At 67.6% G+C, this 21,228-nt stretch overlaps 1 protein-coding gene across 1 annotated transcript in view; it reads left to right on the plus strand.

Annotated features, from left to right (window-relative positions):
• The window catches only part of Hmcn2 (hemicentin 2), a 101,761-nt gene that overhangs the window by 30,123 nt on the left and 50,410 nt on the right, over window positions 1–21,228 (plus strand). Inside the window, 20 exon segments of the mRNA XM_048345035.1 lie at window positions 2,249–2,437; window positions 2,824–2,919; window positions 3,211–3,338; window positions 5,448–5,592; window positions 5,893–6,005; window positions 6,124–6,283; window positions 6,949–7,114; window positions 10,078–10,205; window positions 10,863–11,117; window positions 11,853–11,939; window positions 14,222–14,420; window positions 14,511–14,640; window positions 14,937–15,084; window positions 15,314–15,440; window positions 16,256–16,410; window positions 17,621–17,899; window positions 18,665–18,943; window positions 19,141–19,249; window positions 19,351–19,520; window positions 20,686–20,840. Of these exon segments, the coding sequence (XP_048200992.1) occupies window positions 2,249–2,437; window positions 2,824–2,919; window positions 3,211–3,338; window positions 5,448–5,592; window positions 5,893–6,005; window positions 6,124–6,283; window positions 6,949–7,114; window positions 10,078–10,205; window positions 10,863–11,117; window positions 11,853–11,939; window positions 14,222–14,420; window positions 14,511–14,640; window positions 14,937–15,084; window positions 15,314–15,440; window positions 16,256–16,410; window positions 17,621–17,899; window positions 18,665–18,943; window positions 19,141–19,249; window positions 19,351–19,520; window positions 20,686–20,840 (3,218 nt within the window).

Consider the following 21,228-nt stretch of genomic DNA (forward strand, 5'->3'; position numbering starts at 1 on the left):
TGGGTGGGCAGCCGGACCCCGGTCCTCCGGTGGAGCTCCCGGTTGTGCCCGGCGGCAGGTGCAAGCCGCGACGCCAGCTTCTTCCACTGAGATGGAATCTCATGCGCTGCCAGGCTCCACGTACGCTGGGGTGACGGGGGGCCCCTGGGCTCCCCCTGGGCACCGTCTGCACCTCGCACTGGCCGGCTGAGAGCTCAGGTCCTCGTCCCGCGGTGGCGTTGGAGCCTCCTGCTCCTCCCCGGCAGGGCACAGGCACACCACAGCCTCGTCCGTGGGGCCTCCGCGGGCTTCGAGGGGCCACGGTAGGGCTCCGGGACCGTGTGGCGTCGTCGGTGTACACAGAGCCTCCGTCCGGTGCCCAGCCCACGCGGGGCGATGCCAGCACCCATTTCAGCCTCAGCTTCCCATTCCCAGCTGTGGAAACTTCTAGTGCTGGGGAGACAACCTGGGGGTCAAGGGTGAGCCCCGCGTGGGGCCAAGGCTGTGCTCCGGGCGGGTGCCAATCGCCTCCGGTCTTCCTCCTCCCCCTCCCCCTCCTCTTCCTCCGCCTCCATGCCTGTGCTGGAATTCAAACTCAGGGCCTTGCGCTGTTGCTTGACTTGTTTTTGCTCAAGGTTGGCGCTCTACCACTTGAGCCACAGCTCCGCTTCTGGCTTTTTGCTGCTTATTTGGAGGTGAACACAGACTTCTCTAACCAGAATGACTTGGAAGCAGGAGCTTCAGGTCTCAGCCACCCCAGTAGCGGGGATTCCAGGCTGGAGCCACGGTGCCCAGCTCAGGGGGATCTTCTCACTCTCACTTCCTTTATGATCTAAGCAAAAAGAAAACGAATCCAGGCAGGCCTGGGTGTGTCTTACGCCCTCAGAGCTGTAAATGTGTGTGCGCGCGCACACACACACACACACACACACACACACACACACACGAGTGTCCTTCTGGAGGGAGGGGCCCAAGGCGAGCTCCGGGGGCCGGCACAGAGCCTGGGCGTGGGGAAGGGAAGTGACGTCAGCCAAGCGGTCTCCAGCCACCTTGGGGGCTCGGGGTGGGGTGATCCTGAGTCCTTAGCCCCTCCAACCTCCACCTCCCTGTCTGTAAGCTCCGCTTGCGTGTTGTCAGTGACCCGTCCCCGAGGAGGAAGGGGGTGCTGGGGGCCGGGCAGGGGTGGGAACCTGGGAGCAGATGCCAGCCCCGCTTGGGTGAGGGTTTAGCTGGGGTCCTACTTTGGAGGTGCTGGGAGCTCAAGGCTTCAGGGTCCCCAGGCCGGAGGGGGAGCGGGGAGGAGCGGAGCTGGGCTTGGGGAGCCGGGGTGAGGAAGGGCGGCGTCTGGCGCTGGACGCGGCCTCCTCGGAACGTTCCTCCTCCGGGGGCCAGCGGGGAAATTCCGTGTCCTTGTCTGGATGGACAAGGATTTCTGGAAAGAACCAGGAGGAGGCGGCTTTTCCATGGCGCCAAGAGGCCAGGGACCTCCCTGGTGGACGGGCCCGGACTGAGCTGTCCGGAGCCCAGGCTGCAGGGGCTCACGCGGGACCATCCGGGGCTGCACCAGGGCTCGGCCTGCCAAAGGGCACACAGGACCTTGAGTTGATTCCTATATCCGTATTCTTGCTGGTACTGAGGCTTGAACTCGGGGCCTCATACTCTCACTGGGCTTGCTTGTTTGGCTGGTGCTCTGCCCCTTGAGTCACGCCTCCAGCCCCACCTCTTGCTGGTTCATTGCCCAGCAGAATCCCGTGGATGGTCCCTGCCCGGGCTAGCTTTAAACCACGACCTTCCAGATCGCAGCCTCCCCAGTACCTAGGATTATAGGCGGGAGGCATTTCTACATGCTTAGTCCAAATCTATACCCGCAACCACGGAACCGTAGAGAAGGGGGGGAGGGGGACCCCGGGTTTCCTGAAGGTGTGCCTCTGCGTGGTGGCCGTGGGAGCCCTCAGGCTTTGCGCCTCCTCCTCACTGCGTGTTCAGGACCCCAGGACAGAGCAGAGAAGGTCAGAGGTGGGAGGTCAGAGAGGCAGGGACCCCCACTCCCCACCCCACGCGAACCCCAACCCCGGGCAGCCACGTCATCCTGTGGGTGGAGGGGCTTTGCAGGGTTCCTCAGCCAGGAAACAAGAGCCCTGGGGGTCCCCCCTTGGGACCCCCCCCTCGGGGTTTGGGGGTACAGCAGCGGTGTCACAGGGTGGAGCTGGGGTGATGGGACAGGCCTGGAGCCGGCTCCCCGAGCCCAGCTGGTTGGGACTCCCCGCAGACCCGCCGCGGCTGGTGGAGCGGCCCCAGGAGGTCACCGCGGAGCTGGGCAAGAGCGCCTTCCTCGCCTGCCGGGCCACGGGCCGCCCGCCCCCCACCGTCACCTGGCGTCGCGCTGACGGCCAGGCCCTGGGGCCCACGAGGGGCGGCAGGACGGGACAGCGCCACTCCGGAGTGCTGTTCTTTGAAAGTAAGACCGACAGGTGCACGCCGCCTTCCTCCGCTGGTTTTGTTTGTTTGTTTCCTGTTGAGAGGCGGTCTGAAACCTTTATTATTATTATTATTTTTTGCCAGTCCTGAGGCTTGGCTTCTTTTTGCTCAAGGCTAGCGCTCTGCCTCTAGAGCCACAGCGCCACTTCCGGATTTTTCTGCGTATGTGGTGCTGAGGAATCGAACCCAGGGCTTCACGCGCGCTAGGCGAGCGCTCCACCCCTAAGCCGCGTTCCCAGCCCGTGGTCTGGAACTGGACGCTCAGCCTCCTGTGTGGCCGGGTGGGGGTGGCAGGTGTGAGCCCCCGTGTCTGCATGGCTGGCCCCCGGGGGTCCTGGCAGTCAGGGTCCCCCATCCCGTCCTCAGACGCAGCCCCGGAGCACCAGGCCTCCTACATCTGCGAAGCGCGGAACGTCTTCGGGAAGGCCCAGGCGGAGACCCGGCTCGTGGTCACGGGACATGGTTGGCTGGAGGCTCTGAGCCATGGCGTGGGCGGTGGGCAGGGCTCCCCGGGTTCTCCAGGGAGGCCCCCCTGGGCACCGCAGGAGGCCCGCATGGCCACCATCCTTTGGGACAGATGGGAGCTCAGCCACTGCGTCCTGGGCAGTGTCCTGGGGGACCTTTGACCTTCCCGGGCCCCACTCCTAGCACCTCCTCTGTTCCCTGCAGAGGGGATGGGTGGGGGTGGCCTTTGTCCCCCCCAGTGGCTGCTCGCAAGGGTCTGTTGAGGCCGACACCCCTCTCTTCCCACAGCACCTCCGCAGATCGCCAGCAGTGCTTCTGTGGTCCGGGTCCTGGAGGGACAGCCTGTGACCCTGCCCTGTGTCATCCTGGCAGGGAGGCCCCTCCCCGAGAGGCGCTGGCTCAAGGCTGGACAGCCTGTGAGTGGGGGCTCCTGGGAGAGAAGGGGAGGCAGGGGTGGGGTGGGGGGATCCGGGGAGGGGGAGGCAGGGGTGCGGCGGGGGGATCCGGGGAGCAGGAGGCAGGGGTGTTGTGGGGGGATCTGGGGAGCGGGAGGCAGGGGTGCGGTGGGGGGATCCGGGGAGGGGGAGGCAGGGGTGGGGTGGGGGGATCCAGGGAGGGGGAGGCAGGGGTGCGGTGGGGTGATCCGGGGAGTGGGAGGTAGGGGTGTTGTGGGCGGATCCGGGGAGCGGGAGGCAGGGGTGCGGTGGGGGGATCTGGGGAGGGGGAGGCAGGGGTGGGGTGGGGGGATCCGGGGAGCGGGAGGCCAGGGTGCGGTGGGGGGGTCCGGGGAGGGGGAGGCAGGGGTGGTGTGGGAGGATCTGGGGAGCGGGAGGCAGGGGTGGGGTGGGGGGATCCGGGGAGGGGGAGGCAGGGGTGAGGCGGGAGATTCGGGGGAGTGGGAAGCAGGGGTGGGGTTGGGGGATCCGGCTAGCGGGAGGCAGGGAGGGGATCCAGGGAGGGGGAGGCAGGGGTGGGGTGGGGGGATCCGGCTAGCGGGAGGCAGGGAGGGGATCCAGGGAGGGGGAGGCAGGGGTGGGGTGGGGGGATCCGGCTAGCAGAAGGCAGGGAGGAGATCCAGGGAGGGGGAGGCAGGGGTGGGGTGGGGGGATCCGGGGAGCGGGAGGCAGGGGTGGGGTGGGGGGATCCGGCTAGCGGGAGGCAGGGAGGGGATCCAGGGAGGGGGAGGCAGGGGTGGGGTGGGGGGATCCGGGGAGGGGGAGTCAGGGGTGGGGCGGGGGATCTGGGGATGGGGAGGCAGGGGTGCCGCGGGGTGATCTGGGGAGCGGGAGGCAGGGGTGGGGTGGGGGGATCCAGGGAGGGGGAGGCAGGGGTGTTGTGGGGGGATCCGGGGGGATCCGGGGAGAGGGAGGCAGAGGTGGGGTGGGAGGATCTGGGGAGTGGGAGGCAGGGGTGAGGCGGGAGGATCCGGGGAGAGGGAGACAGGGCTGCGGTGGGGGGATCTGGGGAGAGGGAGGCAGGGGTGCGGTGGGAGGATCCTGGACCAGACTGTAGACTTGTGAACCTTGATGCTGTGCTGGCCTCTGACCGCAGTCCTGTGCTCTCTCCCCTCCCAGTCCCTAGGGTGATGGGACTGCACCCTGTTCCTTTACTTTGGTGTCCTTGGTTCTTCTTGACTCTTTCTGAGGAGAGGACCTTGCTCGCTTTGCTGGTACTGGCCTCCGGCCTCTACCACTGAGCCACATTCCCAGCCCTCACTGTTGTATTTTAAAGAAGGATTTTGAAAGCCGGAGGGAGGGAGAGAGAGAGAGAGAGAGACCACATGCCAGTACTGGGCTTGAACTCAGGGCCCTGGTGCTGTGCATCGGTTCTTTCGTTGAAGGCTAGCGCTGTACCACACGAGCCATAGCTCCACGTTTGGCTTTCTGGTGGTTGACTGGAGATAGTCTCCCAGACTTTGCTGTTCCGGGCTGGCTTCCAATCTCGATCCTCAGATCTCAGGCTCCTGAGTGGCTAGGGTGACGGGCGGGAGCCACCAGTGTCCCGTGGAATCATAGTCTTGAGACCTCACGGGAGTGCTGGCAGGGTGCAGCCAAGCGCGCGCGAGAGCCACGGCTCACAGCTGCCTCCAAGCTTGTCCTGTGTTCACTGTGAGCCTCGGGAGACCAAGGGCCTTGCTTCCTTCTCCCTCTGCCCCAAGCGGCCTGGCCCAGTGCACTCCCCCCTACTTGCCCTCCCTCCCTCCCTCCTGCCAGCTGGCCCGGCCGGAGCAGGTGCGGCTTGGCAGTGTGGCGCGTGGCCCGGGCTCAGTCCACGCGGCTTTCCCCGTGGGGGTGTGGGGTGGAGGCAGGGGCCTCGTGGGGAGGCCCCCGGTGTGCGGTTGTCCTGGGGGAGGGGGGGGGAAGCACCGAGCCTGCCAGCTCAACACCCATCCCCCCCTCCAGCCTAGCTGATGGGGCAGTGGGGTCCGCGCGTGCGCGGGTCAGGCCCCCCCCCCCCCCCCGGGCAGGTGTGGGAGGTGCAGGGCCTCCTCGGGCTCCAGCCCGCGCGGCTCCCCCCTTCCCCAGCTCCCGCCGGGCGGGCGGCACTCGGTGCGGTGGGACGGCAGCCTGCACCTGGACGCGGCCCTGCCGGAGGACGCGGACACGTACAGCTGCGTGGCCACCAACGTGGCGGGCGCCCAGCACCGGGACGTGGAGCTGGCGGTGCAGGGTGAGTCCCGACCTGCCCGGGGCGATGGGTGAGGAGGCGCGGGGGGGGGGGGGGGAGAACCCCACGCTCCCCGGGGCGGCGGCGCTGAGCGCAGCCGGCTGCGAGTGTGGGGCTCCAGTCTGCGCATGCGTGTGCTTGCCACGTGCATATGCGCGCGCATGCGTGTGCTTGCCACGTGGGTATATGCGTGCGCATGCGCGCGCCGTGAACTCAGTGTTGGTCAGCCTCCGGGCCGGCAGGCGTGGGCCGCGTGGGCCGCGAGGGCCGCGCTCGCTTACGGAACGGCCTTGTGTCTCCAAGTGCCACCTCGGATCCACCCGGCCGCCACCCACCATGTCACCAACGAAGGGGTTCCGGTCTCTCTGCCCTGCGTGGCCTCGGGGGTCCCTGCGCCCACGGTCACCTGGACCAAGGTGGGTGGGGCTCCCGGGCGGCCACGAAGGCCCGGTGCACCCTGGGAGGAGGGGCGGGGCGGGGCGGGGCGGGGTGGGCCCCGCCCCCCTCCCCTGACGCTGCCCGGCTCCGCCCTAGGACGCGCGCGTCCTGAGCGCCACCAGCGGCCACTACCACGTGAGCGGGGACGGCAGCCTGGCGGTCGCCCGGCCGTCACCCGCGGACGCGGGCGCCTACGTGTGCACTGCCACCAACGCCGTGGGCTTCTCCAGTCAGGAGATGCGGCTCTCCGTGAACAGTGAGTGGCCGGAGGGGGGGGCCCTGGGGTCCCGCTGCGGCCGGGGAGGGAGCCGTGGGTGGGCACAGCCCCCCCCCCACGCCCGTCTCTCTCCCCACCGCGCTCTATCCGGATCCCTCCGGCCTCCTTCCCCTGTCTACACGGCCCCGTCTGCCTCAGGGCCTTTGCGTGCGCCTTGTCTTCTCTTTGAACGCGGCGATTCCGCTCTGAACCACCTAAGTTTGGGCACGTGGGGGGGGGCTCGGTGGGCTCAGGCAGCCCCCCCAGTGCCCACATAGGGACAGGGTGCCCTCAGAGTGGGGGAGGGCTACAGCCGAGGGTCAGAGGCAGGGGGACGTGGTGGTCCCCGTCATCTAGGGCTCTTGAGCCGGTTGTTTGAGAGAGGAGGTCACAGATGCACATTGTTCCCATCCCCAACTGGGGGGGGGTGTGGAGAAACTGGGGAGCTGGTGGCTGGCACCCCCAAGATAGATGGGAGACTTCAAGGGACAAGAAGGCTGGGAGTGAGGAGGAGGCAGAGCCGGCGGGGCGGGCTCTGGGGCAGGAGGTCTGGAGGAGGGCCGTGGGGGGGAGGGGTTGAGCCCCCCACGCTCGGCCTCTGCCCCCTGGGCCGCTGCCTGCCACCCTCCTGGTCCGGCTCACGGCCCCGCTTCTCTGCCCCCCAGCCAAGCCCAGGATCAAGGCGAGCAGCTCCTACGACGTGGGCACGGCCCCGAGAGTGACCGCCCGGGCCGGAGAGGGGGTGACGTTGGACTGTGAGGCCCAGGGCACCCCGACCCCACTGGTCACCTGGACCAAAGACCAGCGGCCTCTGCCATCCGGCACCGACAGGTACCGGGGGCTGGGGGCCGGGGGCATGGTAATGGGGGGGGCCTGTGCTGCGGGGTGGGGGCTCCCTTCTGCAGGGAGGGCTTTGGTGCGTGGGTCCCTGGAGCTTCTGTGGGTGCGTGGGAGCTGGGGGGGAGCCGGCAGGGTGCCCGTGCAGGGGGGGAGCCCTTGTTCTGGAACTGCATGGGGAAGCCAGGTGGCGGATGCGACTTGCCTTGGGGTCTCTGGGCGGCGGGGCGGGGTGCGGGAGGCAGTGGATGAGCGAACCTCCCAATGCCCGCACCGCGGCCGGGTGGGGGCCGGGGCCACGGTGACGTCAGCCCTGGCCAGGTTTCTGGCACATTCCTCCAGCAGCCTGGGCCCCCCGCGTCTGCCCCCGGGTCTGCACGGGGACACCTGCGCGGCCGGCCCCTCGCGGGGCGGTGGGTCTCAGCGCCGGGCCAGCACCTCCATCGCCCCGTGTGTTTACGGGCCCCACGGGAGCCATCCATCCCCACAGGCTGCTTGTGCAATGGCGGCGTTTGTCGGCCGCGTCTCCCCCGCGGCCTGGCCCGCAGCCCGGCGCTGCTGATTTACAGCGTTGGGGTTCACCCGCCGGGGAGGGAAGCGGCCGGGCGGGGCGGCTGCCCTGCGGTGGATCTGGGGTGAGCTCACTTCAAGTCAGCGCTCCATCCAGGACGCGGCGTCACTGCTGAAGTCACCCACTGCCGTCGCCGCCCGTCCCCCCAGCCACTCACGAGGCTGAGCTCTGAGGATGGCGGTTCGAAGCCAGCCTCCGCAGAGGGGTCCGTGAGATCCCCGTCCCTGGTGACCCCCCCCGAAGCCCTAAGCGGGGCTGTGACTCGAGTGGCAGAGCACCAGCTTCCTGAATGGCTAGGACGACGGGCGTGAACGGCGGTGCCCAGCCACCCAGGGATCTTATTCTTGGGGTGGGGGTGGGGTCCTCCCTACCGCCCAAAGCCGGGCTTGCAGGACAGGCGCCCCCCCCCAGACGCCACTCCCACGGTCACACAGACGTGAGCCCCAAGCACAAACAAGCGGGCAGCCCTTTCTCTGAAGCACCCCCATGGGGTGGGCGTGGGCCCTCTGGGTCGGAAGCGGGGTGTCGGGTGGGCTCGGAGCAGGGGTCGCCCGCCCGGGTCACCTGCCCAGCCTGGCCTCCTCTGCCCTCCAGACGCCCAGACCTAAGCTGCCTCAGGGTCCCTGTCCCCCGGGCTCCTTGCTCCTCGCTCCGCCATGCGTCCCCCCCATTCCTGGGTAGACATGGGGCTGCTGGAGCACCCCCACTCTCCGCTCTCCCCATCCTTTTCCTGGGGGGGGCTCTGCCTCGCCCCATGGGCAGGGCCTGGGGGGGCTGGGATCCGGCGGTCAGCAGCAGCCTGTGCCCGGCCCAGCCCAGCCTGGATGGGATCCGGGGAGGCCCGGGGACCCCCGCCAGTGTTCCCACGGTTCCCACAGAAGGGCTGGCCGGCGGGGAGGCGTGTTGCTAGGCAACCGTGTTTGTTTGGGGGTGGGGTAGGGCCGGCCATCTGCAGCCCAGGCAGAGCCAGGTCCTGTCACCCAGGCCCAGCCCAGGGGAGGGGCCGGTGCTGGGGCTGGCCCCCCCCCCCCCCCCGCCTCAGCCTCCCCCGCTCCTGGAAGGTGTTTTGACCCAAGGAGCCCTCACCGGGCTGGGGGAAGCCAGGCCTGGGCGTGCGGCACGCCTCCTCCCCACGGCAGCCCTGGCCCGCCCGGAGCCCACCACTCCTCCGTGGCTCGAGGGAGCACCAAAGCCTGCGCGGGTTCAGGGAGTGTGCGCCGACGCCTCGGCTGTCCTGAGGGGACCAGGAGGCCCGCGTGGAGGGCGGCGCTGCGGGTGTGAAGTCAGCTGTAATTGGCCATCCAGTATTTAGTGATTGAGCACCTGCCTGCGTGTTAAGGGCTGGGACGCACACACACACGCACACGCACATGCACACGCACACACACACACACACACACACACACACCCTGCGCCCCTTCAGGTCCCTGGCCCAGAGGCATCTGCTTTGCTGGAGCGAGGTGATTATAAACACCACTGGCAGAGAAAAGGGAGAGGAAAGGCAAATAGACCAGGTGTGTGTGTGCACGCGTGTGTGTGCATGATTGTGTGTGTGCTCGAGCACACGCACCTGCCAGTCCCGGAGAGCTTGAACTCAGGGCCTGGGCTCCATCCCCTCGTTTTTCACTCAAGGCTGGTGCTCTACCACTTGACCACGGCTCCATTCCGGCTTTTCTGGTGGTTCGTGGGACATAAGCGTCTTCCCGGGCTGGCTTAGAACCGCAGTCCTCAGACCCCGGGCTAGATTGCAGGCGTGGGCCCTGTACCTGACGGGGCGTCCCGTTAGAGTTACCGCAGACGGGGGCCGGGGGGCTTTGAGCCTCTGCCCCCCCCCTCCGTGGGGGCCTCGTGTGGTTTTCTATTTGCTCCTTTCCCCCAAGCGGAAGCCACAGAGGCGCAGCAAGGCCGAGGGACTCGCCCGGCCGCACCCAGCAGGCGGCCCGGCTGCGAAGCCCGCCTGGGCCGTGGAGAGGGGGGCCCCCGGGTGTGCGGCCCCCAGGGGACCGCGGCTGGCTGCGGGCATGGGGAGACCGAGGCCCGGGCTGGGCAGTGCCTGCCGGCCTGAGTGGGTTGGCGGCCATGGTTGCTCCCAGGCACGGACTTGGGCTCGGCAGGGCTGAGGACCAGCTTTGGGGTCCCCTTGTTCTTGGGGCCAGTGGCCGCCCCTGCCCCCGCATCTTGTGTGTGTGTGTGGGGAGCTCTTCACAGCCAGCACACATGGGGGTGATGTCATGTCTACCGGGCCTCCTGGGGTCCGGCCCAGCTGTGGACGCCTGGCTGGGCTCCTGCGACCTGCGGGGTGGGGGCAGGGGACCTTAGCGAGGTGCGCGTGGACTGGGGGGCGGGAGGGCGGCCTCGCTCACCAGCCCCCCCCCTCCATCCGCAGGCACCGCCTCCTCCCCTCCGGCTCCCTGCGCCTGGCCCCGGCCCAGGCCGAGGACAGCGGCCACTATGAGTGCACGGCCAGCAACCCCGCGGGGGCCTCCGCACTGGGCTATGTCCTCGAAGTGCGAGGTGGGCCCGCTCACCCCTCCCCCGGGCCCCGTGCTCCCTGCCCCCGAGTCCCCCCACCCAGGCCTGCCCTCCCTCCGCTCCCGTCCCCTTCCTCCCCTCCCACCTGTCCTCCCCTCCCACCTGTCCTCCCCTCCCCTCCTCCAGCCCAAAGCCAGGGCCTGGCGCTGGCCCTCGGCTTTCCCACAGCTCCACTCGTGGTTTTCCAGTGGTTCACTGGAGAGAGAGTCTCACGGGGACTTTCCTGCCAAGGCTGGCTTTGAACCACGATCCTCAGATCTCAGCCTCCTGAGTAGCTGGGGTGACAGGCGGGCGCGGGGTTCCTGGCTCTCCTCCCTGGTCTGGGCTTGTGTTCCCACCTGCAGAGCCAGCCAGGCCCAGGGAGGGGGGGGCTGGGCTCCCTGGGGCGGCCCTGTGGGGTGCTGGGACACCGGTCCTGCCCCCCATGGGGGTGGTGCTCGGATGAGAGCCACCTGTGTGCGACTCCAGACCACACTGAGCCATGGTGCATCAGCCCCGTGCCTCAGTTTCCCCATGCATGCCCGGAGCTGGGTGTAACCGGATGGGATTTCCCATGGTGCAGGGTGCGGCACCGGCTGGAGTGGGGGCTGGGAACACAGAGGCACCGCCCCCCCCGACGCCCCTCCCTGGGTCCTCCAGTGCCCCCGCAGGTGCAGCCCGGCCCCCGGGTGCTGAAGGCGCTGGCTGGAGAAGCCCTGGATTTGAACTGTGTGGCCGAGGGCAGCCCAGAGCCCCAGCTCAGCTGGTCCAAGGACGGGGTGGCCCTGCGGGGTGCAGGCACCCCGGGCTCCATCCACTTCGCAGCCGTGGGCCCCTCCGACGCCGGGACCTACGTGTGCGAGGCCTCCAGCATCGCGGGGACCGACATGTGGGAGCTAGAGCTGCGGGTGCTGGGTGAGCGCCCCAACATCACACAGGCCCGTCTGTTCCCTCTGCACCCCCCCCCCGGCCTCCCCACCCTGCGGCTGGAGTCCAGCGCCTGGAGCAGCTGGACGGCGTAGGCCAGTTTTCTCCCCCACATAGCAAGTCCAGTGACCCATGGGTGTTGCCTAGCATAGATGCGAGGCACCTGACACGCAGAACATTCTGGATCCAGGGTGCTGTCAGCTTCTGTATTCCAAACTGAAAGCAATGCCAAGTGCCGGCGGCTCACGCCTGCAGTCCCAGCGGCTCAGGAGGCTGAGATGTGAGGATTGCGGGCGGAGGCCAGCCCGGGCGGCAGAGGCCACGAGACTCGCATCTCTAACTTACCAGCAAAGAGCTGAACGTGGCGCTGTGGCTCAGGTGATAGAGCACTAGCTCGGGGACAGCGCCCAGGCCCTGAGTTCAAGCCCCAGGACCGGCACGCATGCACACGCAGTTGTGTGCGTGCACACACTCACACACACAGCTGGCTTGGGGGCTGCTGCAGGAGGAAATGGAAGGGGAGGGGACCCTTGCCCTCCCTCCTCTTTGAGGGCTCAGGCCCAGCGCCACCTCCATCCTGGCTGGGCCGGGGCCTGGGGGGGCCGCTGCTCCGGGGAGCCTGCACCCCTGTACTGGCCCAACGTGCTGTGTGAGGACGGACGGGGTCTCCTCCCCCACGGCTCGGGGCGGGCGTGTGAAAGTGGCCTTGTTGCTTCCCCCCAGAACCCCCGCACTGGGGGGCGGATGAGACGAACGGCCTGCTGGAGCGGGTGGCCGGGGAGAATGCCACCCTGCCGTGCCCTGCCCAAGGTGAGGCTGGGGGTGGGGTGGGGGGGCTGGGGGGCGGAGCTAGCTTCCAGCACAAGCATTTACGAGTCACTGCGGTGGGAGCTCAAAGCCTGTGCCCGGCGCTCCACCCTGTCGGCCCTCCCCTGCAGGACGGTGTCACAGGGGGGCTGCCCCGAGGTCTGGGAGGGACGGCAACACCATGGCGTCCCCGCGGCCTGTCCCCTGTCCCCTGCACCGGGGCTGCCTTTCATTGTGAGACGGGCGTCCATCCAGTGTCTGAAGAGCACAGACAGGTGACAGAAGCAGACAGACAGGAGCCAGGGCGGCAGCCTCTGGTCCCAGCCAGTCCCCTCACAAGCGTGTGTGCCGCGGGGGGAGGGGGCGGGGGGGCCTGGGCCAGGACCCAGGGAGCAGCCAGGCAGGGACGGCTTCTGGGTGGTACTGGACCACGGCGCCACCTCGTGTTGGTTTATGGAAATAGCAGGCTGCAGACCATCAGGTCCTGAAACAGGAAGCCAGGGGACAGCCCCCCCCCCATCCGCACCCCACTCTCATCCCTGAACCCTCAGTGGCCTCTCCTCCGGGATGGGCTTCAGCCTCGCCTGCAGCCCATGAGTCCCCTCCCATCCCTGTCTACCCTGCCTGCGGCCTCCCGGGTCACCTGCCCAGAGCCTGGCACCCGGGCACCCACAGAACCTCAAGAGGGGCTATCGCCTCCTCCTTGGGGTGGGACGGGAAGGCCAGCAGCCTGGACCCCCCCCCGTGCCCGCCTCTCCTCTTGGCCTCTGTGAGGTGGGCAGGGAGAGAAGATGATTGTCAGATTTCCAGAATCGGTTACAAAACTGGAGGCTGTCTGCAGCCGGAGCTCTTGTGTGTCAGGTTCAGTCCAGGGGCGCTGGTGGCTCACGCCCGTAATCCTAGCAACTCAGGAGGCTGAGATCTAGAGGACCGAGGTCCTGAGGGTGCTGGAGAGGAGGGTAGAGTCTCCGGGGAAAGCTGAAAGGGTGTGTGTGGGGGGTGTTGTGTGTCCCAGAATGGGGACAGCAGGCTTTTAGTCCAGGACAGAGGACTCAGGGTATCCTGGGTGGATAGATTATGTGGCCTACTCCAGGGCGCGCCAAGCAGCGAATTTGCACAGCGAGCCTCTGCATGCCCAGCAGGGAGCCCCAGTCACCGTGCAGGTGGTGGTCAGCATGGGGTGCAGGGAGCCTGAGAGACGACACTTGAGAGACCTTAGAGCTCAGGGCACAGGGGCCATGCCCATGCCCAGACCATGCCTGCCCCATGTGCTGGCCACACCCATGTTCTTGCCATGCCCATGCCCAGACCATGCCTGCCCCATGTGCTGGCCACACCCATGTTCTTGCCATGCCCATGCCCAGACCATGCCTGCCCCATGTGCTGGCCACACCCATGTTCTTGCCATGCCCATGCCCAGACCATGACTGCCCCATGTGCTGGCCACACCCATGTTCTTGCCATGCCCACTCCAGCTCATGCCCGCGTGCTGGCCACGCCCATGCCTTTGCCACACCCACTCCAGCTCATGTCCATGTGCTGGCCACGCCCGCTCTAGCCCATGTACTGCCACGCCCATGCCCTTGCCACACCCGCTCCAGCTCATGCCCGTGTATTGGCCACGCCCATGCCTTGGCCACACCCACTCCAGCTCATGTCCACGTGTTGGCTACGCCCGCTCCGGCTCATGCGTGCTGGCCACGCCCTTGCCACGCCCACCACAGTGCATGTTGCATGCTGGCCACGCCCATGCTGGCCTGGCCACGCCCACTGCAGCTCATGCCCATGTGCTGGCCACGCCCGTGCCCTTGCCACGCCTGTGCGCGCCCCTCCCTCCACAGCCCCTGGTCAGCACGGCGAGTGGAGGCGGTGGTCAGCTGGTGGATGTGTAGCCTGTGGGTTTGGGGGTGCCCTGCGGCTGGTCTCAGTGGGGCGCAGGTGAGGAGGCCGCGTCCTGGTGGCTCCACGTGGGGCGGAGCAGGGCGCACAGCCTGGGCTATTTGCAGCGCTGGGTGGTCAGCTGCGCCCGGCCCCGCCTGGGCTGGGGGACAGGGCCACTGCCCTGGCTGCCCCAGGGGTTGGACCATGGCCCGGCACCCGCCCTGTGGCAGGCCGGGCTGGCGGCGGAGGCGGATGCTGGATGGCGCAGCGTGCAAGGTCTGTGAGGGCGGCCCAGAGGCCTGGGGCCCGCGGGGCCTTGGAATGGGGGGGGCGCTGGATGGTGCTGGTGGAATGGTGAGCTCCGCCCCCCCCCCCCCCGCTGATGGCACGGTTCACCTCACCAGGGACCCCCAAGCCGCAGGTGGTGTGGCGGAAGGGCCTGCAACCCGAGCCCCTGAGTGGCCGCCCCGGCGCGGAGGTGCTGGACGGGGGGGCCCTGTTCCTGCCCTCGGTGTCCGTCACGGACAGCGGGGACTACGAGTGCCAAGCCACCAACGAGGCGGGCTCGGCGGCCAGGAGAGCCAAGCTGGCCGTGTACGGTAGGCGCCAGGGTGGAGGGAGGGGAGGGCGGCCACCGCGGCTCCCCAGGGGCGGGGTGGGGGGCCACGCCTCTGCTTCTCCTTGCACCCCAAGTGGCCCCAGCATCCGGGAGGACGGACGCAAGGCCAACGTGTCCGGCATGGCGGGGCAGTCTCTGGCCCTGGAGTGCGACGCCAGCGGCTTCCCAACCCCCGACATCCTGTGGCTCAAGGACGGGCAGCCGGTGGGTGGGAGTCCCTGGTTGGTGGGAGCAGGGGCGGGGGGGGGGGGGAGTGGCTGTGGGGGAGGGGGCCTGCAGGGGGATTCCATCAGCACAGCCTTCTGGGTGGGCGTTTCTGGGGTCCCCGGGTGTGGTGGTGAGGCCGGGGTCTCAGGATCCTGGGGTTTGGGGCCCGAGGAGGAGTGCAGAGCGCCCCCTAGTGGGAAGAGCCAGCCCACTTCTGGAGTTGGAGTCTCTGGGCTCCTGCCCTCAGTTTCCCCTGCTGGTGTCCCCCGCCGCCTCTGGCTGGGTATGCACAGATCCCCGAGGCAGGGGGCCACCGCCTCCTGGATGGGGCGCGGACCCTCCACTTCCCCGGGGTCCAGGAGGACCACGCCGGCCGCTACTCCTGCCGGGCAGAGAACCGGGCCGGGAGCGCCCAGAGGGACTTCCACCTCCTGGTGCTCAGTGAGTGGGGCTGGTGGGGGGTGTCCGTGTCCCCACAGAGCCTACTGCCCAGGGACGCACAGTGGTCACTTGTGACAGAGCCACAACAGCAGTGCAGCTGCTGGGAGCCCAGAGTGGGGTGGAGGGGGAAATGGGGGGCCTGTGTTGGCAGGGGGGTCAGCATAGACAAAGGCCCTGTGGTCAGCAGAGCTGGCAAACCTGAGCCATTTCTCTCTCTCCGCCTCCCCAGTTCCTCCTTCAGTCCTGGGAGCTGAGGCTACCCAGGAGGTGCTGGGCCTGGCCGGGGCTGACGTGGAGCTGGAGTGCCGGGCTTCCGGGGTCCCCGCACCCCAGCTGGAGTGGACCAAGGACGGGCAGTGAGTGCCCCGCCCCCAGCAGTGTGTGTGTGAGGGTCTGGGGGGGGGGGTCTGAGGGAAGCTGGCAGCCCTGGCAGGGGCTGCCTGTGGGCAGTAGGCGGCGGCACCACAAGGAGACACTGCCAAGAAAGACAGGCCGGGCGCGGCGGCTCCCGCCTGGAATCCCAGCTGCTCAGGAGGCTGAGGTCTTAAGTCTGTGAGAAGACCAGAAAGGCCAGAAGTGGAGCTGTAGCACCAGTGGTAGAGCGCCACCCTTGAGCAAGAAAGCATGCTCAGGGACAGCGTCCAGGCCCTGAGTTCAAGCCCCAGGACCAGCACAAAAAAAAGACGCATCCATAATAGGAAGATATCTGAAGACCCGTGCATGACAGATAACAGATATGCAGATGGATACAGCTAGGTAGTAGTGCATACATGTTACATAAAGCACACAGTCACACCACAGGTAATGAAGGGCGTTGATGTAATGTATGCAGAGCTCTGTGCATTCCTGGTCACCATCGAATTCTGGAGCCTGCCTCCTCCCCCTCTCCACCCCGGCCCATCCTCCTCCTCCTCCGAGGGAGCACCATCAGGTGCTCCTCGCCCTCCCCGTCCCCCTTGGCCCTGGCGGCAGGCTGGCTTCCCATCCTGGACATTTCACGTAAATGAGGTCAAACCACCCATGGCCTTGGGGTCTGCCTTCTTTTGGCTCAGTTTGGGGGTCACGTGGTAGCAAGGGTCGCTCCTTTTGATGGCTGAGTAATAGTCCACCAGATGGGCGCACCGTGGAGTATTTGTCCCCTGGTGGACGCTTGTGGATGGCGTCTCCCCAGGCCTGTCCTTCCCGGAGACCCTCACGTCCAGCTCCAGGAGGACGGCCAGCTTCTCAGGATCACCAGCAGTCACCTGGGCGACGAGGGGCGGTACCAGTGCGTGGCCTTCAGCCCGGCCGGCCAGCAGACCAAGGACTTCCGGCTCAGAGTCCACAGTGAGCCCCGCCCCGCCCTGTGTCACTGCCTGGGGGTGGGGGGCCCAGGGCAACGCCTTGGGGAGGGACGGGGCGGGGGGGGGAGGGCTGGGGACTCGGGGCTCCCAGATTCTGCTTCTTAGCTTGCTTCTGCGCCCCACACAGTCATGACTTTTTTTTGTGTGTGTGTGCCAGTACCGGGCTTGAACTCAGAGTCCTGCGCTGGCCCTTAGCTCTTCCTGCTCGAGGGCAGAGCTCTACCGCCTGAACCACAGCTCCAGTTCTGGCTTTTTTTTTTCCCTTTGGTAATTTATTGGAGATCAGAGTTTGAGACTTTCCTGCCCAGGCTGGGTTTGAACTGCAGTCCTCAGGTCTTGACTTCCTTGAGCAGCTCGGATTACAGATAGGAGCCACCGTGGGGCTGGGGATATAGCCTAGTGGCAAGAGTGCCTGCCTCGGATACACGAGGCCCTAGGTTCGATTCCCCAGCACCACATATACAGAAAATGGCCAGAAGCGGCGCTGTGGCTCAAGTGGCAGAGTGCTAGCCTTGAGCGGGAAGAAGCCAGGGACAGTGCTCAGGCCCTGAGTCCAAGGCCCAGGACTGGCAAAAAAAAAAAAAAAAAAAACAAAAAAAAACAAAAAAAAAAAAAACAGATAGGAGCCACCGTGCCTGGCTTATTATTATATTCATTTAATGTGTTAAGTGTCAGCTTGTTGGATGAGACGAGGGTCTTGTTCACGTTTTGCTAAGGCTGGGATTACAGGCATGAGCCACCGAGCCCAGCCCAGGACATCTTTACTCCCAGAGCTGTGTCATCTCGCAGCCATGCATGGGAAGGCAGGACATTTGCCCTCAGTGGAAGGAGGTGGGCACTGCGGGCATGAGCCCCCGGCAGCCCAGCCGCCCCGCACCTGCCGGCCCTGGGTGCTCCGGGGGGCTGACTGGGCAGGCAGGCGAGCAAGGCGGGGGGCACAGTGACCCCGGGCAGAGCCCTTCCGTGCAGCTGCAGAACACAGCCGGCCCTCGGTGGGGGCCCTCCCCCAAAACAGCCCGGGTCAAATCCCTCCACAGTCGGGGAAACTGAGGCTGAGAGAGGGGCTGGGGTCCTCCAGTGAGTTAGAGGCCACGTGGGTCCAGAGCTCCCACCCCGCTTGCTCCTGGCCCAGCATGGTGGGGGGCGCCAGGGGTGGGGGGGGTGCAGCCGGTGACCAGCACCCTCGTCCTCAGCGCCCCCCACCATCTGGGGCTCAAACGAGACGGGCGAGGTGTTGGTGATGGAGGGGCAGGCGGCGCGGCTCCCGTGCGAGGCCCGAGGCGCGCCCGCTCCCGACATCGCCTGGTTCAAGGACGGCGCCCCGCTGCCCGCCAGCGCCCGGGCCGTCTACGCCAGGGGCGGGCGGCAGCTGCAGCTGGGCCGGGCGCGGGGCTCCGACGCGGGCCTCTACACCTGCCTGGCCAGCAACCCCGCGGGCGTCACCGAGAAGGCCACCCGGCTGGAGGTGTACGGTGAGGCGGGCACGGGAGGGGCGGCGGGCTGGGGGCGGGGCCGGGGAGGGGCGGTGGGCTGGGGGCGGGGCCGGGGAGGGGAGGCGGGCTGGGGGCGGGGCCGGGGAGGGGCGGTGGGCTGGGGGCGGGGCCTGGGAGGCGGGCTGGAGGCGGGGCCGGGGAGGCGGGCTGGGGGCGGGGCCGGGGAGGGGCGGCGGGCTGGGGGCGGGGCCGGGGAGGGGCGGCGGGCTGGGGGCGGGGCCGGGGAGGCGGGCTGGGGGCGGGGCCGGGGAGGCGGGCTGGGGCCCGAGGGCCGGGGCGGGGCAGAGGGCTGGGGGCGGGGCAGGGGAGGGGCGGCGGGCTGGGGGCGGGGCCGGGGAGGGGAGGCGGGCTGGGGGCAGGGCCGGGGAGTGGCTCTACCAACTTCACAACTTGGGGCACACTGCCCCCCACCCCAATGCAGGGAGGAAGCTCCGTGCTCCTGCCGGGCCGCGTGGGCAGTGGGCACAGGTCCAAACTTGCAGGTCTGGGGCGCGAGTGGCAGAGCGCCGGCCTTGAGGGGAGAAGCTCAGGGACAGCACCCAGGCCCTGGGTTTTGTACCCAGCAGTGACACCCCAAAAGCATGTCCCTGCTGAGTACGACTGCCCAACCCCAGTCCCCAGAGCCATGCCGTCCGGGCTCCGTTGCGTCCCAGACATGGGCTGGGACAGGCGCCCGGGAGGAGGCAGCGTCTGGGCAGAGATGTGGGGCGTGGGGTCCCTGAGCAGCCGCTGCCTCTCCCCCAGTCCCCCCCACCATCGAGGGCGCTGGCGGAGGCCCGTATGCGGTGCAGGCCGTGGCGGGGAGGCCCGTGGCCCTGGAGTGTGTGGCCCGAGGCCACCCACCCCCCGCCATCTCCTGGCAGCATGAGGGGCTGCCGGTGACCCCGAGCAACAGCACGTGGCTGGAGGCGGATGGCGCGCTGCGGCTGGACCCCCCCGGGGAGGCGAACCGGGGCCTCTACAGCTGCGTGGCCAGCAGTGCCGCCGGCGAGGCCGTGCTGCAGTACAGCCTCGACGTGCAGGGTGAGCCCACCGCGCCCACACAGGCCACGCCACCCGTAGGTGGGGGTCCCGGCTCTGTCCACCAGGACAAACGCTGCCAGAGAGAAGGCAGAAAAAGAGGCCGGAGGCAGGCGTGAAGCAGGCCTGCGCCTGTGGGGGGAGGCTTGGAGGGGAAACTGAGGCAGGGGTTTGCCCCTCATGCTGTGTGCCGCCCTCAGTGCCCCCGCAGCTCCTGGTGGCTGAAGGCGTGGGCCAGGTGACCGCCGTCGCCGGACAGTCGCTGGACCTCCCGTGCCAAGCCTCGGGCTCCCCGATGCCCCGCGTCCGGTGCGTGCAGGGCACTGGGGCTGGGGCGGGGGCAGGCGACGCCCAGGGCCGGGGGCCCCCGGTGGGGAGGGCCGACCCCGCTTCCTCTCCGCCCACCTCAGGTGGCTGCAGAACGGCCGCCCGGCCGCCGAGCTGGCCGGGGTGCGGGTGAGCCCGCAGGGGGCCGCCCTGCGCATCGAGCACGTGGAGCCCGGCCACGCCGGCCTCTTCGCCTGCCAGGCCACCAACGAGGCGGGCACGGCGGGGGCCGAGGTGGAGCTGACGGTGCATGGTGAGCGGATGCCCTGGCGGGAAGCTCGGGGGCCGGGGCGGGCGCACGGGACGGATGGGGGAGGGCTAGGGCCAGTCGCCCCTGGGTGGCACTGCACTGGCCACCTGTCCTATCCAGCCGTGGCCCCAGCCCCCTCCTCTCCACGCAGAGCGTCCCTCGGTTCTTCAACTACGTCAACGCTCGCTCTCTCCACTTCTCCCTCTTTTTCCTTTTTGCCAGTCCTGGGGCTTGAACTCAGGGCCTGAGCGCTGTCCCTGGCTTCTTTTTGCTCAAGGCTAGCACTCTGCCACTTGAGCCACAGCGCCACTTCTGGCCTTTTCTATATAAGTGGTGCTGGGGAATCGAACCCAGGGCTTCATGTATACGAGGCGAGCACTCTGCCACTAGGCCATATTCCCAGCCCGATCCCTCTCTTTCAAGTCTGTCCTGAAGCATCCTTTTCTCCAGGAAGCCTTCCTGGACCCCTGTGTTTTCTTATGTGCACTGCCCAGCTTCTCATGGCCATAGCCCATTTGTGTGGCTCTCTCTCTGCTCCCCTCCCTGTGAGCACTGGGAAGACAGCACCCAGGCTGCTTTTCTCTGGTGTATCTAGAGACCAAGAACAGTTCTGGGCACAGAGTAGAGGCTCAGCACACATGCAAGCACATATGGTGGTTGGGTGGATGGAGGAGGGGTTGATTGGATGAAGGATGGATGGGTAATTGGCTGGCTGGCTGGATAAACAACTGGTGGCTGACGGATGGATGACTGGTTGATTGCATGGTTGGTTGGATGGTTAGATAGGTAGGGTTAGATAGATAGATGGGTGGATGGGTAAGTAGATAAATGGCTAGATGGATGGATGGCTAGATGAACAGGTGGGTGATGAGTGGATTGATGGATGGGAAGGTGGGCAGTTGGGTGGGTAGATGGATGAGCGGATAGGTAGATGATGAGTGGATTGAAGGATGGGTAAATGGATGGAGACATGAATGGGTGGATAGATGGATGGGAGATGAGTTGATGGGTGGATGCATAGAGGGAAAGAACTGCTTGGCTGGTTCCCAGCCCAGCTCTCCTTTCCCCATCCACGTGTTTGGAGGGAGAGCGGGGAGAGAGAAGCCAGCTCTTCACCGTTAGAGGGTGGCAGGGCCCCGCTGACCCCGGTCTGTCCCGACTCCTACAGAGCTCCCGTCAGTGCACATTGTTGGCGGGGAGAACATCACGGCCCCTTTCCTGCAGCCAGTGACCCTCCAGTGTGTGGGGGCTGGCGTGCCTGCCCCCAGCCTCCGCTGGTGGAAGGACGGGGTGGCCCTGGCCACCTCGGGGGGCCACCTGCAGGTGCGTTCAGGAACAGCTGGCACAAGCAGAGGGGCTGTTCTTCTGGGTCTTGGTGCCCTTGGGTGAGCCTTGGCCGTCTGAAGGTGGGAAGGGCACAGAGTCCTCTCAGCAGGGGCACTGGGGCATGCTTGGGGTCCCCTGGCATGCTGGGCCTGGAAGAGAAGGGGCCCTCAGCCAGGCTCAGGTCCCAGGGTCGCGGGATCGCCTCCTGACAGGTGCCTGGGCTGTCAGAGGAGGCGCGGGACAGAGATCCGAGAACCACCTCGAATCTGGGCCCTGGGCCATCGCTCCCTCCCAGAGCCGCACTGGCGCTGTCCCTGGGGGTCACCCCCCTGCCCCAGCTCTGTCTGTCACCCAGTCCTTGGTTCTGTGACCTCCCCTACCCCCC

Source organism: Perognathus longimembris, chromosome 1 (genome assembly GCF_023159225.1).
Source record: "Perognathus longimembris pacificus isolate PPM17 chromosome 1, ASM2315922v1, whole genome shotgun sequence".
NCBI classification, from domain to species: domain Eukaryota; kingdom Metazoa; phylum Chordata; class Mammalia; order Rodentia; family Heteromyidae; genus Perognathus; species Perognathus longimembris.